A 14,921-nucleotide genomic window follows, 5' to 3' on the forward strand; every position below is an offset into this window, starting at 1 on the left:
GTAATGGTGTGAAAGTTTGTCAAGCTGTATTAAGTAGACAAGCAGGGTAGAAAACCAAATGTGCACAAGCATTCCCACAGAAAAGAACAGGGAAAAGTAGACTAAAATGTTACGAAATGGAAAAGTAGACTAAAATGTTATGAAATGGAAAAGTAGACTAAAATGTTACGAAATTCTCTCTGGGTGCTACCACTACAGGCACCCTTGACTTTCTTCTTGTTTGCACATAAAGTAACTGTGGCAGAATCCCATATTCTTTGAGACAGTATGTGATATTCCAAATTGAAATCTTCTCATGAGAAATGTATCCTGTTTGATTTCAGGCACATTTCCCAGGCTCAGCCTATATCCAGCAACGTGTTCCAAATCCCTGTTTCACGCGCATCGCACAGGTGGAAGCCCATCTCCACGGTGTCAATGCCGTGGTCCTCACACCTGTCTAGAGAACAGCGTTCCTGCCCAAAGGCTTTCCCTATCTCCCACGGAATTTCAGGTCCTTGCTCCTCCCTCGATGTTGTTATTGACAACTCTAGAGGGTAGTATCGGAAGACAAATAGGAAAGGACTAAAGAGTATCATCTATCTCCCAACAAACATCCTTAAAAAGCTAAATACATCTTTCAGATACTATTTTTGCTTTAGAAAGCTGACAGAGTTTTTTTCAAAGAGATAAACACTCAGAGTTGTCACTATTCACACACTGACTGCAACAGTGTTGTAAATTCATAGTACTGAGAGTGCCTTTCTGGAGGACAGGTAAGCAACACATACCAAGGTCTTAAAAACGTGCATGACTACCAATCCATTTCTCAAGGAAATACTGTGTGCTTCAGAACATGGACAAAGATTCAGTTTCCTGGACATTAATCACAATGTGGCTTAAAAAAATTGGAAACAACCTTAATGTCCATGGACAGGAAAACTGTTAAACAAATCAGTTTACCCACATCTCAGAACACTGTGCAATCATTAAAATTATGTTGTAAAAAAAAGTTAAGTATGTTGTAGGCCTTGTTACAGTCAGTTAGAGCGCAATCCCGAAACACCAAGGTTGTGGGTTCAATCCCGGTCCAGGCAAAACACGGGAAGCAACCAATGAGCACACAACTAAGTAGAACAACAAATGAATGCTTCTCTCTCTCTCTCTCTCTCTCTCTTTTTCAAGTTAATCAATTAAAAAAATGAAAATAAATAAAAGTATTTGTAAAGGGCTGATGAGCTAATAATTGTTCACAAGTAAAAAAGCAGATAGAGCAAGATTCTTTTTGTTCAAAAACAAAATATATGTGTATGTGTGTATACATACACATACATACATATATATATATGCACATATACATTATATGGGGATATGAACAGGTATAAGTCAATGCAACAAAATAGCATCTCACCTCTGGATGATGTATAGTATTACAGGATAATTTTTAAATTATGTACAATTTTCTGTATTTTTAAATTTTTCTATGAAGAACATGTATTACCTCTGCAATAAGTTTGGGGGGGGTTGTTTAGTTTTGTTGTTTTAAGCTATCCCACTTTTACTCTTTCTCAGATTTGAAATTCTTTTCATCCTGGCTCAGATTTGATACCTAACATTTTGGTTAAAATTATTCCCAGGGATTAGAAGAAGGGAAACACGTTCCCGCTGTACATAACACTCCTGGTTCTCTCTGCTCCTCCCACCATGAGCTCCTGCTGCCTGAGCTCTCTGTTCAGGGCCCTCCTGGCCGTCCCTGGGCTCCAGTGCTTCTAGCCCCATTGCACTAACCCGGAAGAATGGCTGTCACATGCCAGGAGGACCATGCCTTGGGGCCACCACCACCACGATAGAATGAGGAGCCAGCCAGGCTCCCCCTCTCCTTTCCGGCCACTAACCCCAGGCTGAAAGCACCGGAGCCAGGGCCTCAAGACTGGGCTCAGGGTCCAAGGGGCGGGTGCTGCTCACAGCAGACTGTGACAACAGTGACACGCTGTGCGGACCAGAGCAGGGGAGACAGGAGCAGGGAAAAGCGGTGCTGGAACAGCCACTGAGGAAACTCCCTGGGCGCCATGTTTGTGAGAGCCGTGCTGGTCTCACAGGCACCACCAAGCAGTCTGCCCCGGGAGGCCCCCCGCCCCCGCCCACACTGCTGCACCCTCAGCCCCCCGGAGCCAGATTTCAGCCCCACAAGCTCCCACATACATACATTCTCGGGAGTTTCTTTGTTTGCATTCTGCCTCCGGAGATCTGCCTTGATGAATACTAAGGTCAAGGGATCGAGAAGAAAGAGCAACAGACATGGAGTTATCAACAGACCGATGTTCAAGTTCATCTAAGAAAGCAAGCCCTAGTTTTCCTAAGGGTCCCAGGAATCCCAGACCTACTCCAGATATTCTAAGAAGTTAGGGCCACAGTGTCACTCAGCTTGATAAAGTCTGGATATCACTGCTGTCCATATAGGCAGAAACCAGTGACAGTGGCCTTAGAGAGCATTTATATTTGCCAAGAGTAGGCCTACATTGCTCTAATCCTCACAATCATCTCCACTTTACAGATTAGGAAGCTGAGGCTCTCAGAGGTTAGTCCACTTGCGCAAAGTCAAACAGCTATGGTGGTCAGTGGCACAGTCTGGGATTCAAACAAGGGTCTTTATCTCCAAATCCAACAGCTAGTTCCACCAAAACATGTCAACGTCTCGCAGATTTCCTGACAAGCCATCCCCTCCATCCTGCGTGTGTACCCCTGATCTGTACAGTCCATCAAGCCTGGGTCCCAAACTGCCTAAGCCCACGAGCAGCCAGAACCTCAGCTTGTCCTACGGCCCCAACTCACCCGTGAGGGCTGCTCCAAGGGTCAGGAACACACACAGAAAGATGTTCCCGTGTGTGGTTCCGTAGTGTTCGATAATCTGGCCCTGGGAGATGGTGAAGATGATACCGAATACCTGGGAAGGCACAAAGAAGACTGGAAAAAGGCCCAGTCCGCCAGCCCGCGTAGAGCTGAGCTGCCACGGGCAGGGCCTGAGCTGCCGAGCAGGGCAGGCAACGGAGCCGCTGCCAGGCGGCCACCACCAAAGACCTACCTGGGCAGACACGTTGAGGAGGCCAGAGGACATGCCCTCTGACTCGGGGTACGTCAGCTCCACAGCAAACTCGAATCCCAGAGGGAGATAGCCAGTCATAAAGAACCTGAGGCCAGACCACAGAAACAGGTGATGGGGAACTTCTAGAACAAGAAGGATAGGGAGCGCTCCTTCCCCCTTAGAATTCCTTCTCCTGCTTTGTGACTATCCATCACACACACCAGGCCCGTGAATGATCAGGCCACCCCGTCGGTGGCCGTATCAAGGACAGAGAGATCCCTGCAGGCCAGGAAAAAGTTTATACATAGGCTTCATACTCAAGAGGCCCTTGTACTCAAAAGCCCCGCTTCTGCTACATCTATCCATCCATCAGCCGCAGACAGGGTCAGCATTCACAGAGGGTGGGGGCGCCTGGGGCGCTCACCCTCAGCTGGGAGACTCTGCGTCGTGAGTACACAGACCCTGGGCTGGGAGCGGGTTGGCCCTGGGGACTGAACCACTCCTCCATGACTCTGTGCCACCTGGAAGGAGGAGCTCAAAGTCCTCATTTCCCCCAGAGTCACCAGCTCAGATGAGTGTCTCTCTCTCTCTCTCTCTCTCTCTCTCTCTTTCTCTCCACACACACACACACACACACACACACACACACACACACACTGCCCACAGGAAATAACTGAGAGGTGAAGCTGAGCAGAGGTCCTTGGGGAAGAGATACTGTTTCCTCTGCTTTCTGATACAGCAGTCTAGAAAACCCCCATTCTAATTCCTTACCCCTGAACCGCACTTCGTGCTGCTTTCACATCTGTCACCTCTCTCAGTCCTTCCAACGACTCACTCTTATCTTCATTTACACAGGAGGAGATGGAGACCCGGAGCAGTTAAGTGACATGCATGTGGTCTAAAAGTCACCAGCAGAACTGAGACCAGGACCCAGACTTTCCATGACCCAATGTTGTCCCAGGCAGAGCTAAAAAAGACTCTAAACATTTCCTAGCCTCCCAGAGGTCTGTGAAGAACACACTCACTCCATCCCAATAGCACAGATGAGCCTGGAGGCTCCAGGTGGCCTTTTGAAGTGCTACACATAAACAAGAGCTCTGGGCACCATGTCCACATCGACACAGAGGTCAGTGAGTAGGCAGCAAAGGGATCAATATTACATCCGAGGATGTCAGCAGCTCTTGGAGCCACGGGCTGGTGCTTTTTAGTTAAACATATTAGAGGTGAAACTTACCCCAAGGTGCCAGCGGTGATGAACACTACCCACAGGTGCCCCAGGTTCAAGGTTGCTGTGTACACCACCATGCCCACCACGGTCATGATATAGACCACCAGGGTTGTCTCCCTACAAGCAGAGACAAAATACTTGACTCACACACTTCTGACTTTAACAGAATCTTTGTTCATTCATTCATTCTACAAGTATTCATCCATTCTACAAGTATCTATTGGGCTTCTGTTACAGGTCAAGCCCTCTGCTGTGTGGTGGGACATCTGCTGTCATAGAACTTTATGTCCATGAGGTTGATGGACACTGAACCAATTAGCATACAGATAGTTATTTAATTACATGTGGCCATTGCCACAAAGGTTAAGACCGAGAGAGCATAAAGCCATCTTTCTGCATGTGTGTTCTCCTGCAGAGCCCTCGCAACAACATCAAGCCACACGTCGACTTGTCAGTTCCTGCCCACAGCGAGAAGGGCACAGCCCTTTCCTCTCCTCATGCCCCACCAAAAAAACAAACAGGACATATATGACTGTGTGGGACTACCCCAGAAGCCATCCAATTCTGCATGTCTGCTTTGCTTTGCTTTGCCCAAGATCCCATGACAATGCTGAGAAGTGACCCGCTTTTAGATGCTCCACGTCATCTCTGCGCTCTTCCTGTTGCCACTCGCACAGGTGCAGCAGAGCTCTTCCTGCTGAGTCTGAATTACTCCGGACAGCAGGAACTACGAGAACCTTCTCCAGCCCTGAACTCGGTATCTGACCCCAGAGTGAGAAAGCTCCGCCCACTCCCTGTTGCATTCCCTTCCTCAGTCCCCTCAGAAGGACCACCAGCAATGGGCTGGTTTGTTTCAGGCTCGCCCTGCCTGTGCCCCCCAAACTTCTCCTATGGTACCCACTCTGGGCACTGCTGGGGCCCTGATACCTGCTGGACCTATATTCCCCTCCCCACCCTACTTGTTGCAAGGAACCAGCTCTGCACATGCCTCTGCCCTACTGCCCCGAACACCAGGTCTCGGACGGTGACAGTTTAAAGACTTCGCACACCTCCCCTGAAGCCAGAACCGTGGCGAAGGCATCAGCAGACATATACCATGGTATGTCAAACTATTACCAGTGTCTGTTGGGAGCCAGGGTTCTCTTAAGAATCTTACATTCATTTATTATTTCACTCAACCATTACAAAAGCCCTGAAAGAAATGTATGGCTATCTCTACTTTTACAAATGAGGAAACTGAGGCTCAGACTAGTTAGGCTACCAGTCCAAAGTCACCCATTGAGTAAACTCTGGGTCTTGAATCCAAAACTGGGATTGGAACCCTGCACTCTTTCTACTATTGCACAGGGAGCACGAATACGCCCTGTGGTTGCAGCTTCAGAAGACCTCAAGACCAGAGCCTCTGAAGGATGCCCCTCCCATACGGCACTTCAAAGCTGCTGCGTGTAAAGGAGCTTTGTTGTTCCTGGGTCCTGCTCCCCTCATCTAGACTGACCCACCCTGCAGAAAGCAACTTCAGGCCCTGGCTGGTTGGTTCAGTGGCTAGAGCATCAGCCTACCATATGGATGTCCCAGGTTCAATTTCCCGTCAGGGCACACAAGAGAAGCGACCATCTGCTTCTCTCTCCCGCCTCCCTCCTCTTTCTCTCCCTCTTCTCCTCCTGCAGCAGAGTCTTGACTGGTTTAAGTATCGGCACAGGGCACTGAGGATAGCTCCATTGGTCTAAGCACGTCAGCCTCAGGTGCTAAAAATAGCTCAGTTGATTCAAGCATTGACCCTAGATGAGGGTTGCTGGGTGGATGTTGGTTGGGGCATATGCAGGAGTCTGCCTCACTATCTCCCCTGCTCTCACTTAAAAAAAGAAAAGAAAAGAAGGAACTTCATAGACACCATTCTCTCTCGCTAACCCCACCAGTTCATCTTTCACCAGATTTGTTTAACCATAGCTTCATCTTAAACCACTAATCCATCTAGAAAAACAATCTGTAGTCCCAGCCTAAGATAAACCAACATGACCCTCCAATTTCCAGCCTCCAAACCAGACAGGACAACTCTGGGAGCCTCAGGGAGAAAAGAACTGGCACCGAAAGGGCCCGATCACAGTTTTCGCACATCCTTTCTCTGCCCGGTTGCAGCACAGGAATGTCTCCTGCCGACTGCAGACCTCGGCACCGGCTGGCACTAAGGAACTGGTGATGTCTGGGCTCTGAGGTGTCCCCCTCAGCTCTTACACTGTATTTTCATCTGAATCATCTGCTGCCCACATCCCAGCCTTGCGACATTCCAATCCCTCCTTGTCCTGCCGCAGAGCAGGCCCTGGGAACAGAGACGGCGCTGTTCGCTGGTTTGGGGAAGGCCAGGCCTCGCTGCTCTCATGTGTGGCTGAAGCAGCAATTGACAGATGACACAGACGAGACGGCAGCCAAACTCCAGCAGCAGTTAATTAAACCACGCCAGGTCCTCCATCATGTTCAGCCAGGGCAGCCACATCCTCGGGGATGGCCTCAACTGGCCTTTGACAAGCAAGGGCGGCTACACTGAGACCCAGTCTGACCAGGGCTTCACAGAAGTGGGTTTGTGTGGCAGAGAACAGGTCTGCCACTGTCTGTCGCCTCCAGACACTGGGAACTCTGGAGACCTCGACAAAGCAGCCCAGAATGCCACGTGCCCCAGCACAGGGCAACCCTGGCAGCTGCCCTGCTGGCCAGCATTAATTGAGCACCCAATGCATGCAGAGCGCTGAAAAGATGCGGTGAGAAGGGAAGGATGTTGGGCCTCTGTTTTTCCCGGAGTCTTTTCTCTGAGCCTCACTACTGAATTGAGGCCAACTGTGACAAATACCGACTGAGGCAAAAGCAGATTCCCCTACTGAACTGGCCTCCAGGACGGAGGAGCCCAGGAGTCTGTACTTTTTTTTTTTTTTTTTTTTTTTTCCTTTCTGAAGCTGGAAACGGGGAGAGACAGTCAGACAGACTCCCGCATGCACCCGACCGGGATCCACCCGGCACGTCCACCAGGGGCAACGATGCTCTGCCCCTCCGGGGCGTCGCTCTGCTGCGACCAGAGCCACTCTAGCTCCTGGGGCAGAGGCCAAGGAGCCATCCCCAGCGCTCGGGCCATCTTTGCTCCAATGGAGCCTCGGCTGCGGGAGGGGAAGAGAGAGACAGAGAGGAAGGGGGGGGTGGAGAAGCAAATGGGCACTTCTCCTGTGTGCCCTGGCCGGGAATTGAACCCGGGTCCCCCGCACGCCAGGCCGACGCTCTACTGCTGAGCCAACCGGCCAGGGCCGAGTCTGTACTTTTAATAAGCATCCTGGATTAGTCTGACATACACTAAAATCTTAGAAAAGCCACTCTGGGCTCTTAGAAATGCACTGGGCATTCAGACCCAAAGCACATCACACTTACCAACAAGGCAGAAGCGACTGCAAGACAACACACTGCAAACAAAGTAAGCTCCGAGCACCACGGCTAAGCCCACGGGGTCCAAGGAGCCGTGAGGATGGGTCAGCGGAGCCGCTCCCTCCTCTCCACTCTCTGGGTTTTCCACAGACTTTCTAACTGCCGACGTTTTTCTGCAATCATCTCCATTTCTCCCCCATCTGCCCCTTCCGTAGCTACTTGGGGGCGAGGGTGCTGTGCTAGCGTCAACCTCCCTAAGATCCCCACAGGGTGGGTAGTGTTTCCCTCGTTTTATAAATGAGGAAACTGAGGCTTAGAGAAAATAAATTTGAACTGCCCACTTGACCACTCAGCTGCCACACCCAAACCTTTTGAGCTGTACTGCTAATTAATATGTCATTTCAAAAATGAGTACCCCCCTCCCCCTGCCAATTCTCAGTCCAAGAAGAGGAGTCACTTACTTGTAGGTTTTGGACTTATCCAACCAGATGCCTGAGATCATCGCCCCAACCATTCCTGCAATGACAATGGTCAGGCCTATTCTTCCAGCATTCACTTCTTCCCCCTGGGGAAGAAAACCACAGCCCCCAAAGATCAGCCGGAGACAGGACAAGACACCAACAGAGCGCAGTCACCGTGAGGTGAGAGGGCAAAGGCAAGGAACTCGGGCTCCCTTAGGGACAATTCTCAGAATGTTATCAGGGCAGGACAGCCTGTAAGAAGCTGCCACCAGGGAGATAATCCTAGAATAGTTGCTCACCCCAACATAATACAACCCTCAATGTGTCTGCATGATACTGGATGCTGGGTGAACCAAATTCTGTCCTTAAAACCACTTTTAGGTAAGATTATTTTTTTAAGCATAATACTGATAGCAACTCTTTTGTCTTATTAATCATTATTCCCATTTCACAGATAGGGAAACTGAAATATGGAGATTCAAATACCCCCTACTTAGGTGTTTTGAGCTATCAGTGGCAAAAAAAATAGTAAAATAATAGCTATATATATATATATTTTTTTTTTTTTTTTTTTAACAGAGACAGAGTGTGTCAGAGAGAGGGATAGATAGGGACAGATAAACAGGAACAGAGAGAGATGAGAAGCATCAATCACAGTTTTTCGTTGTGACACCTTAGTTTGTTCATTGATTGTTTTCTCATATGTGCCTTGACTGTGGGGCTACAGCAGACTGAGTAACCTCTTGCTCAAGCCAGCGACCTTGGGTCCAAGCTGGTGAGCTTTGCTCAAACCAGATGAGCCTGACTTAGCTGGCGACCTCGGGGTCTCGAATCTGGGTCCTCTGCATCCCAGTCCAATACTCTATCCACTGCGTCACCACCTGGTCAGGCAGTTATATATTTTTGGGCCTTTCTTATTATGAGCTAGGCACCATGCCAAGGATTTTACATCATTATCTTACTTAACTCTCATAATTCCCCACCAAAAGGTTAGCAATCAGTATTCCCCATGTTTCACATGAAGAAATTGAGACACAGAGAGATTAATTAGTCCACAGTTATGAGGCATTTCCTAAGTGCAGAGCTAGGATTTGAACTCCTACCTGCCGAACTCCAAAACTGGACCACTTAGCCACAGAGCCTCTGCGACTGTGAGACCCCGGTCCTTTATAAGAAGGCTGGACCTGGGACTCCTGATTCCGGGACACTCTGTATCCCGTTCCCAGTATCCAACCCTCGCTGGGTCTTGAAACATTTAAAAATACTTTCAGTTGAGTGAGAGCACAAAATTAAACATTATCCATATTTTACAAATCAAGTATTTCAGATGTGACTCTGCACATATGCTTACCAACTGAGATGCCAGGCCCCATGCTCTGTGCTTTGCGTGTATATGATATATGAAAATATATACATAGACACACACAATATTATTTACTTTCTAATCCTAAAAAGTCACCTTTCAGTAAGTGATTATGCTTCTTTTGCAGAAAACAGAATGGAAGCTCAGAGGTACTAACTAGCATAGCACCATACCACAATGCCTAGAAGCGGGGGTGGGAGGGTTCAAGAGTAACTGCTACCCCAGCTCCTGCTGAGACAGATGCAGAAGCCTCGGTCTCGCCTGGCCCAGCAGGCTTACCTAGGGGACTCCCTTACCGGATAGTGCATGATCACCATGCGATTCAGCAGAGTGGACAAGGCATAGAAAACCCCAGTATTCAGACCTAAGGAGGGAAGGAGAAATGCACAGCATTAGGGCGGGCCTTCTGCTGGGGCCACTGCTAACCTCCCCGCAGCGGTTCAGCAGGTCAGAAGTCCTCATCCTCATTGTCACTGTGAGTGGGGTCCTCAGAGAAGAAAAATCCAGCGGACACGAGGCTACTACACAGTATTCCTCAAAGAAATACTCCAAAACAGTCCAAAGTAGCCATTTCAACCTGTTCTTAGCCACGCATCAATGCCCTCGGATCCCTTAAACTTTGCCCTGGAAGAGCAGGTTTGGAAAGTATTACTCCCAGGTCAGAACCGCCAGCATTCCTTTCTTAAGCCTTGGCTAGTCCTACGAGCTAAGTGGAACTACTGGACACCTTCCACCTCCTCCTGATGACCTTCCTCTCTCCAGAGTGCTCCAGACCTTTGACGTCGGACACCGCTCCCTCTGTGGGTGGCTTCTCACCTCTTTCCCCATCCCTCCTTCAGCTTTCCTCAGAGACAATGCCCCACAGAATCCTGTATTTGAAACCAGAAAGGACTCTACGGGTTGCCTCTCCTAATTCATTTACTCATTCAACAAATAAATGAAAAACCTAGAATATACTCTAAAAATCTGTGTCCTTAAAGAATGAGGTCATTTATCTAAAGCTGTACTGTGACTTAGTCACTAAGATGGGACTAGAACTGACCCAAAGGAAAAAGGGCCTCCTGCTCTCACTTCCTAATAACCATGATGATGACAGCAACAGCATACATAATACTTAAGTACTAGACACTGTTCTAAGCCCCTTACAATCCTCCCAACAATCCTAGGAGGCAGATCATATTATCATCCCCATTTTATAGACGAGAAAAATGCACACAGAGCTAAAAAACAAATGCACCGGGAGACTTTTCAGGTTTAACTAAACACTGAGGCCCACATGTCTACCACGGGCGCACCTGACATTAGATCCACTTAGAAGGGACACAGCTGTGAGGCAGGGCAGCCTTAGGAGTTCCTCTTCAGTGGGACCAGTCCATAGTACCGCAGGCCACTGAGCCATCCAGAAGCTCTTCTCTTTTGCCCCCAAGGGGATGGTTCAGGTGTAGGGAAAGGTAGCTATGGCAACCACCCTGGCTTAGCACCTGACAAGAGCCACTATCGCTTGAAACAACTCAACAGGCATAGTTGAGTTGTCCTGGGTCCCCACAACGGACAAGACAGTGAAAGAGTCACCATACTCAGCAAAGTACAAAGAAGGGCTTCTTACCAGATAGGAAGACGTCTCCTAGTTCAGTTGCCGTCATTTTTATCATCAGCAATGTTGCATAAATGCAGCTGACTTACTCCCTCTATCAGGTTCCCAAAGGAAGGGCATACATAAGTGAAGTTCAAGTTCACATGCAAAATGCGAAAGGAAGTTTTTCTTTCCATTCCCACCCTCACAGGGGTAGTAAGTGGCGGGGCCGGATCCGAACCACACTATGTGGCTCTGAAGTCCTTGCTCTTAAAAATTACTCTGTTACACCCTCACCACACTGATTCTCAACCATTTCCCCAACTTGTTACTGAAAATTTCCTCAAATTCCTGCCTTTCCCAGCAGTCACCTCAGGGATACAACAAAGGTGGGTTCAGTGCCCCCTCCTGAGGGGCACAAGGTCACACTGAGTTGGCAAACCAAGGAGCTTCACCAAACATCACTACCACCGCCAGACCTGGTCATGAGGACTGTGTCCACCTACCTACCTAACAACATCCAAACCTGTCAAGAATATTTATAAAACGTTCATTTGAGTCAAACAGAGAATACATCTGGAAGCATAATTTCAACAAATTAAGAAAAATTGCCTCAGGAAACAACAATTTACAATTCCTTTTATGTATTTATATTTAAGATACAGAGGGGACATAAGATTACAGTAAGGTGGGAGAAAGCAAGGCAAGGATTGGACTGCAGGATGGTTCAGATTCAGTGCTGTCTTGAGGGTGGTCACACTTCAGAAGGAGGGTGTGAAGGGGGCATTGCAAAGACGTGTTCACCTGGAGGCACGGAAACACGGACAGGGCTTGCTTAATGTATAGATAAGCCTTTTACTAAAGAAGTTATATGCCTGGGGTGTGACTAGCCGGTCATGACCTGCCCAGTTAGGAATTTATGACCAGATCACTCTGTGAGATTACTTTCCATACCATCCCTTTTACTGTCCATAACTTTGAGGCTCTCAGGAACCCTCTCACGCAATAAGCATGCTCAACTAACCTTTACACCACACGCCCAACCACTTGGGAATTCCATTCCTGAGTCCAGAGACACATTCCTGAAAAGGGTGGTGGGGTGGTATGCGGGCTGGAAGGACAAGGAGAGCAGCCCCTCGTCCTGCTCCTCACACCTCTGTCAGCCCCTCTCAGCCTCTGGCCCGAGCTTCACACCGCAGGGGACAAGAAATCCCTCCAAGTCATGCTCAGCTTCAGGTCTGACCGCTACTCTCAGCTTGGGCAGAACTCGAGTGAAGAAAGGGGGCAAATCCATAGGAAGCACAGGGGAATTATCCAGCAGTGAGGCAGCAGAGAAAGAAGTTAGGCAAGCTCCCAACAGGGGAAAGGAGGAAAGAGGGGAGGGCCTCAATAGGCCACTAGGTCCTCTCCTCAGAGGCCCCACCTCCTCTCCTGATCAAAGGGAAACAGTTTATGGCAGGAAACTCCTGCAATGGTCTAGATCAACAACAACACGGACTGGCTAAAACCAGATCAACCCAAGATGAAGGAGAAATCGACCAAAGAACACCTCCAAAGCTCATTATACCATCATTATAATGAAAACTGACACCACAAGAAGAATGAGTTCAAGGGGTGTGAACATCATGACACTTCCTGAACAGACCCTATTAGGAACCAGACACCCTTCCAACCAGAAAATGGAGACAGAATTTGGTGCCAAAAATGCCATGACACTTCAGAATGGCCCGTATTAGCAACAAGACCCCCCCCCAACCCCAACCAAAAGGCAGAGTCTGAATTTAGCACCTCAAAGTTCAGAAACAACCCACCCTTGGAAACATAAAATGCCAAGAACCAACGGACCCAGCCAGCAACTCACTCACGAGTTCGCCCACGTCCCCTCAGACGTGTACTTTCACAGTGGCTAGGGGAGCAGTGGACGGCGGCAGCTCGTCCTGGGCTCACCCCTGGATCCCGTGTCCAGGAACCCGCAGCCTAGCCCGTTTCCCTCTACCTACGTAAAATCTGCTTTTGATTTCGCTCAGACAAGTTCTTGAACTCTTTCCAGCCTGAGTCAAGACCCCGGAGGTCGCAGACCGGGCTTGGAACTGGTCCGGTGACAGGACTGGGAGCAAAATAACCCGTCTTAAACACCAGCACTTCTGTGGCTCTGAAAAAGGCAGAGGGAAGCCGAGTCCTGAGCGGGCTGAGCCGCACTGTTGAAGCTGAGCACTTCCCTGGGGACTCGGCGGTCCAGGGAAGCCAGTTCCAGATCAGCAGCACCGGAGAGCTTGCTAGAAATGCGCATTCCTGAACCCTGCCCAGACGGACTGCAGCAGAAACTCCGTGGTTCTATAATCTGTGTGAACAAGCCCTCCAGGTACTTCTGACAGTGCTCAATTTTGAGACCCACTGGCTGAGCTAAACTCACCTGGTTATCAAGAGCCACCCCCTACCAGGCAGCAGGAGGCCTCACAACCTGCTGCCACCCAGAATTGCCTCGAATGCTTGTTTGTTAAAAGTAGATTTCCAAGGGTTGATGGAGACTTTTTGATTCTCAATGTCCAAAGGAGAGGCATGGAAATCTTTGCACACATTCAACCCAAGCACCCCAGGGAGTTCCACCATCAGGAAAGCCTGGGAAACATGCATCTCCGATCCTATCTCTGGTTCTGGTTACAATGGAGGAAGTTCCACCATCAGGCAAGCCTGGGAAACACGCATCCCAGATCCTATCTCTGGTTCTGGTTACAATGGAGGAAGTTCCACCATCAGGCAAGCCTGGGAAACACGCATCCCAGATCCTATCTCTGGTTCTGGTTACAATGGAGGGAGTTCCACTATCAGGCAAGCCTGGGAAACATGCATCCCAGATCCTATCTCTGGGTTCTGGTTACACTGTGCTCATTTCCCTTTTGTCCTTCCGAAACTTATGGCAAGCCCTGGTTTTACAGGGACAGCCTGACCTCAGCAAACTCCAGGGAATCAGGAGGATTTCACACCCACTCGTAAGCCAGGACCTGAGAGGAGGCGCCTTCCAGGGGCCCGTGGAGTTAAGTAGGACAGTGGTGAAGCCCCCAGAGCGCCCAGGAAAGGTATCTTCAGGACACATGCTGAGGCGCCAGGTGCAGATGCTCAACACTGGAAAATACTCTCGGTACTGGAGGCAAGGCTAGGGAAATGACATGGAAAAGTGTTCCCTCTGAGGACATTCTTCACAAGAGGAAAACTGTTAACAATCCTTGTTAACAGGGCAATTATGATGCCCTGTTATCCATCACCATTGATGAAAAGCCATCACCATTAATGAAATCCATCACCATTGATGAAAAGCCATCACCATTAATGAAAAGAGATAGAGGAGGAGGTGTGAAAGCAAGACCTAGAGACACAAAGAGAAGGTGGCCAGAGAAGGGTTCTTTCCTGCCCCCCACCCCCACCCCCCTGCTGAGACGCATCACATGACCAGCCCTGCCCTAGACTCTGCTAGACCCTCAGAGGGTCTGGTTCTGGCCCCAGCCTCCCTTGGCCAAGCTTAGAGGAGGGAGGGCATCTTCCTAGAGGAGGAGGAGGCAGTTCCTTCTTGCTGTGATAGTTTGGCAACATCCAGCACAAACCCACTTCTGCACCTCCTCCCCTCGAAGCTGGGCTGCCAGAGTGGAGAGAAAACAAAAACAAATAGCGCACCTGGTTACATTTGAATTTCAGATAAGTGAATAATTTTTTAGCATAAATATATCTCAAATATCTCATGGAAAGCATTTGTTTATACTTAAAAAAAAAGAACTGTGGTTTATCTGAAATTTAAATGAATTTGATAGCCCTTATTTTATCTCAAAATCTACCTCTAG

At 48.9% G+C, this 14,921-nt stretch overlaps 1 protein-coding gene across 1 annotated transcript in view; it reads right to left on the reverse strand.

Moving 5' to 3' along the window:
* The window catches only part of FLVCR2 (FLVCR choline and putative heme transporter 2), a 61,089-nt gene that overhangs the window by 3,873 nt on the left and 42,295 nt on the right, over positions 1 to 14,921 (reverse strand). The window contains exons 5-10 of the mRNA XM_066276016.1: positions 9,812 to 9,879; positions 8,153 to 8,256; positions 4,296 to 4,406; positions 3,062 to 3,167; positions 2,812 to 2,923; positions 2,186 to 2,241 (exon numbers count right to left, since the gene is read on the reverse strand). Of these exons, the coding sequence (XP_066132113.1) occupies positions 2,186 to 2,241; positions 2,812 to 2,923; positions 3,062 to 3,167; positions 4,296 to 4,406; positions 8,153 to 8,256; positions 9,812 to 9,879 (557 nt within the window). The remainder of the gene's footprint in view (positions 1 to 2,185; positions 2,242 to 2,811; positions 2,924 to 3,061; positions 3,168 to 4,295; positions 4,407 to 8,152; positions 8,257 to 9,811; positions 9,880 to 14,921) is intronic.

This window comes from Saccopteryx bilineata, chromosome 4 (genome assembly GCF_036850765.1).
Source record: "Saccopteryx bilineata isolate mSacBil1 chromosome 4, mSacBil1_pri_phased_curated, whole genome shotgun sequence".
NCBI classification, from domain to species: domain Eukaryota; kingdom Metazoa; phylum Chordata; class Mammalia; order Chiroptera; family Emballonuridae; genus Saccopteryx; species Saccopteryx bilineata.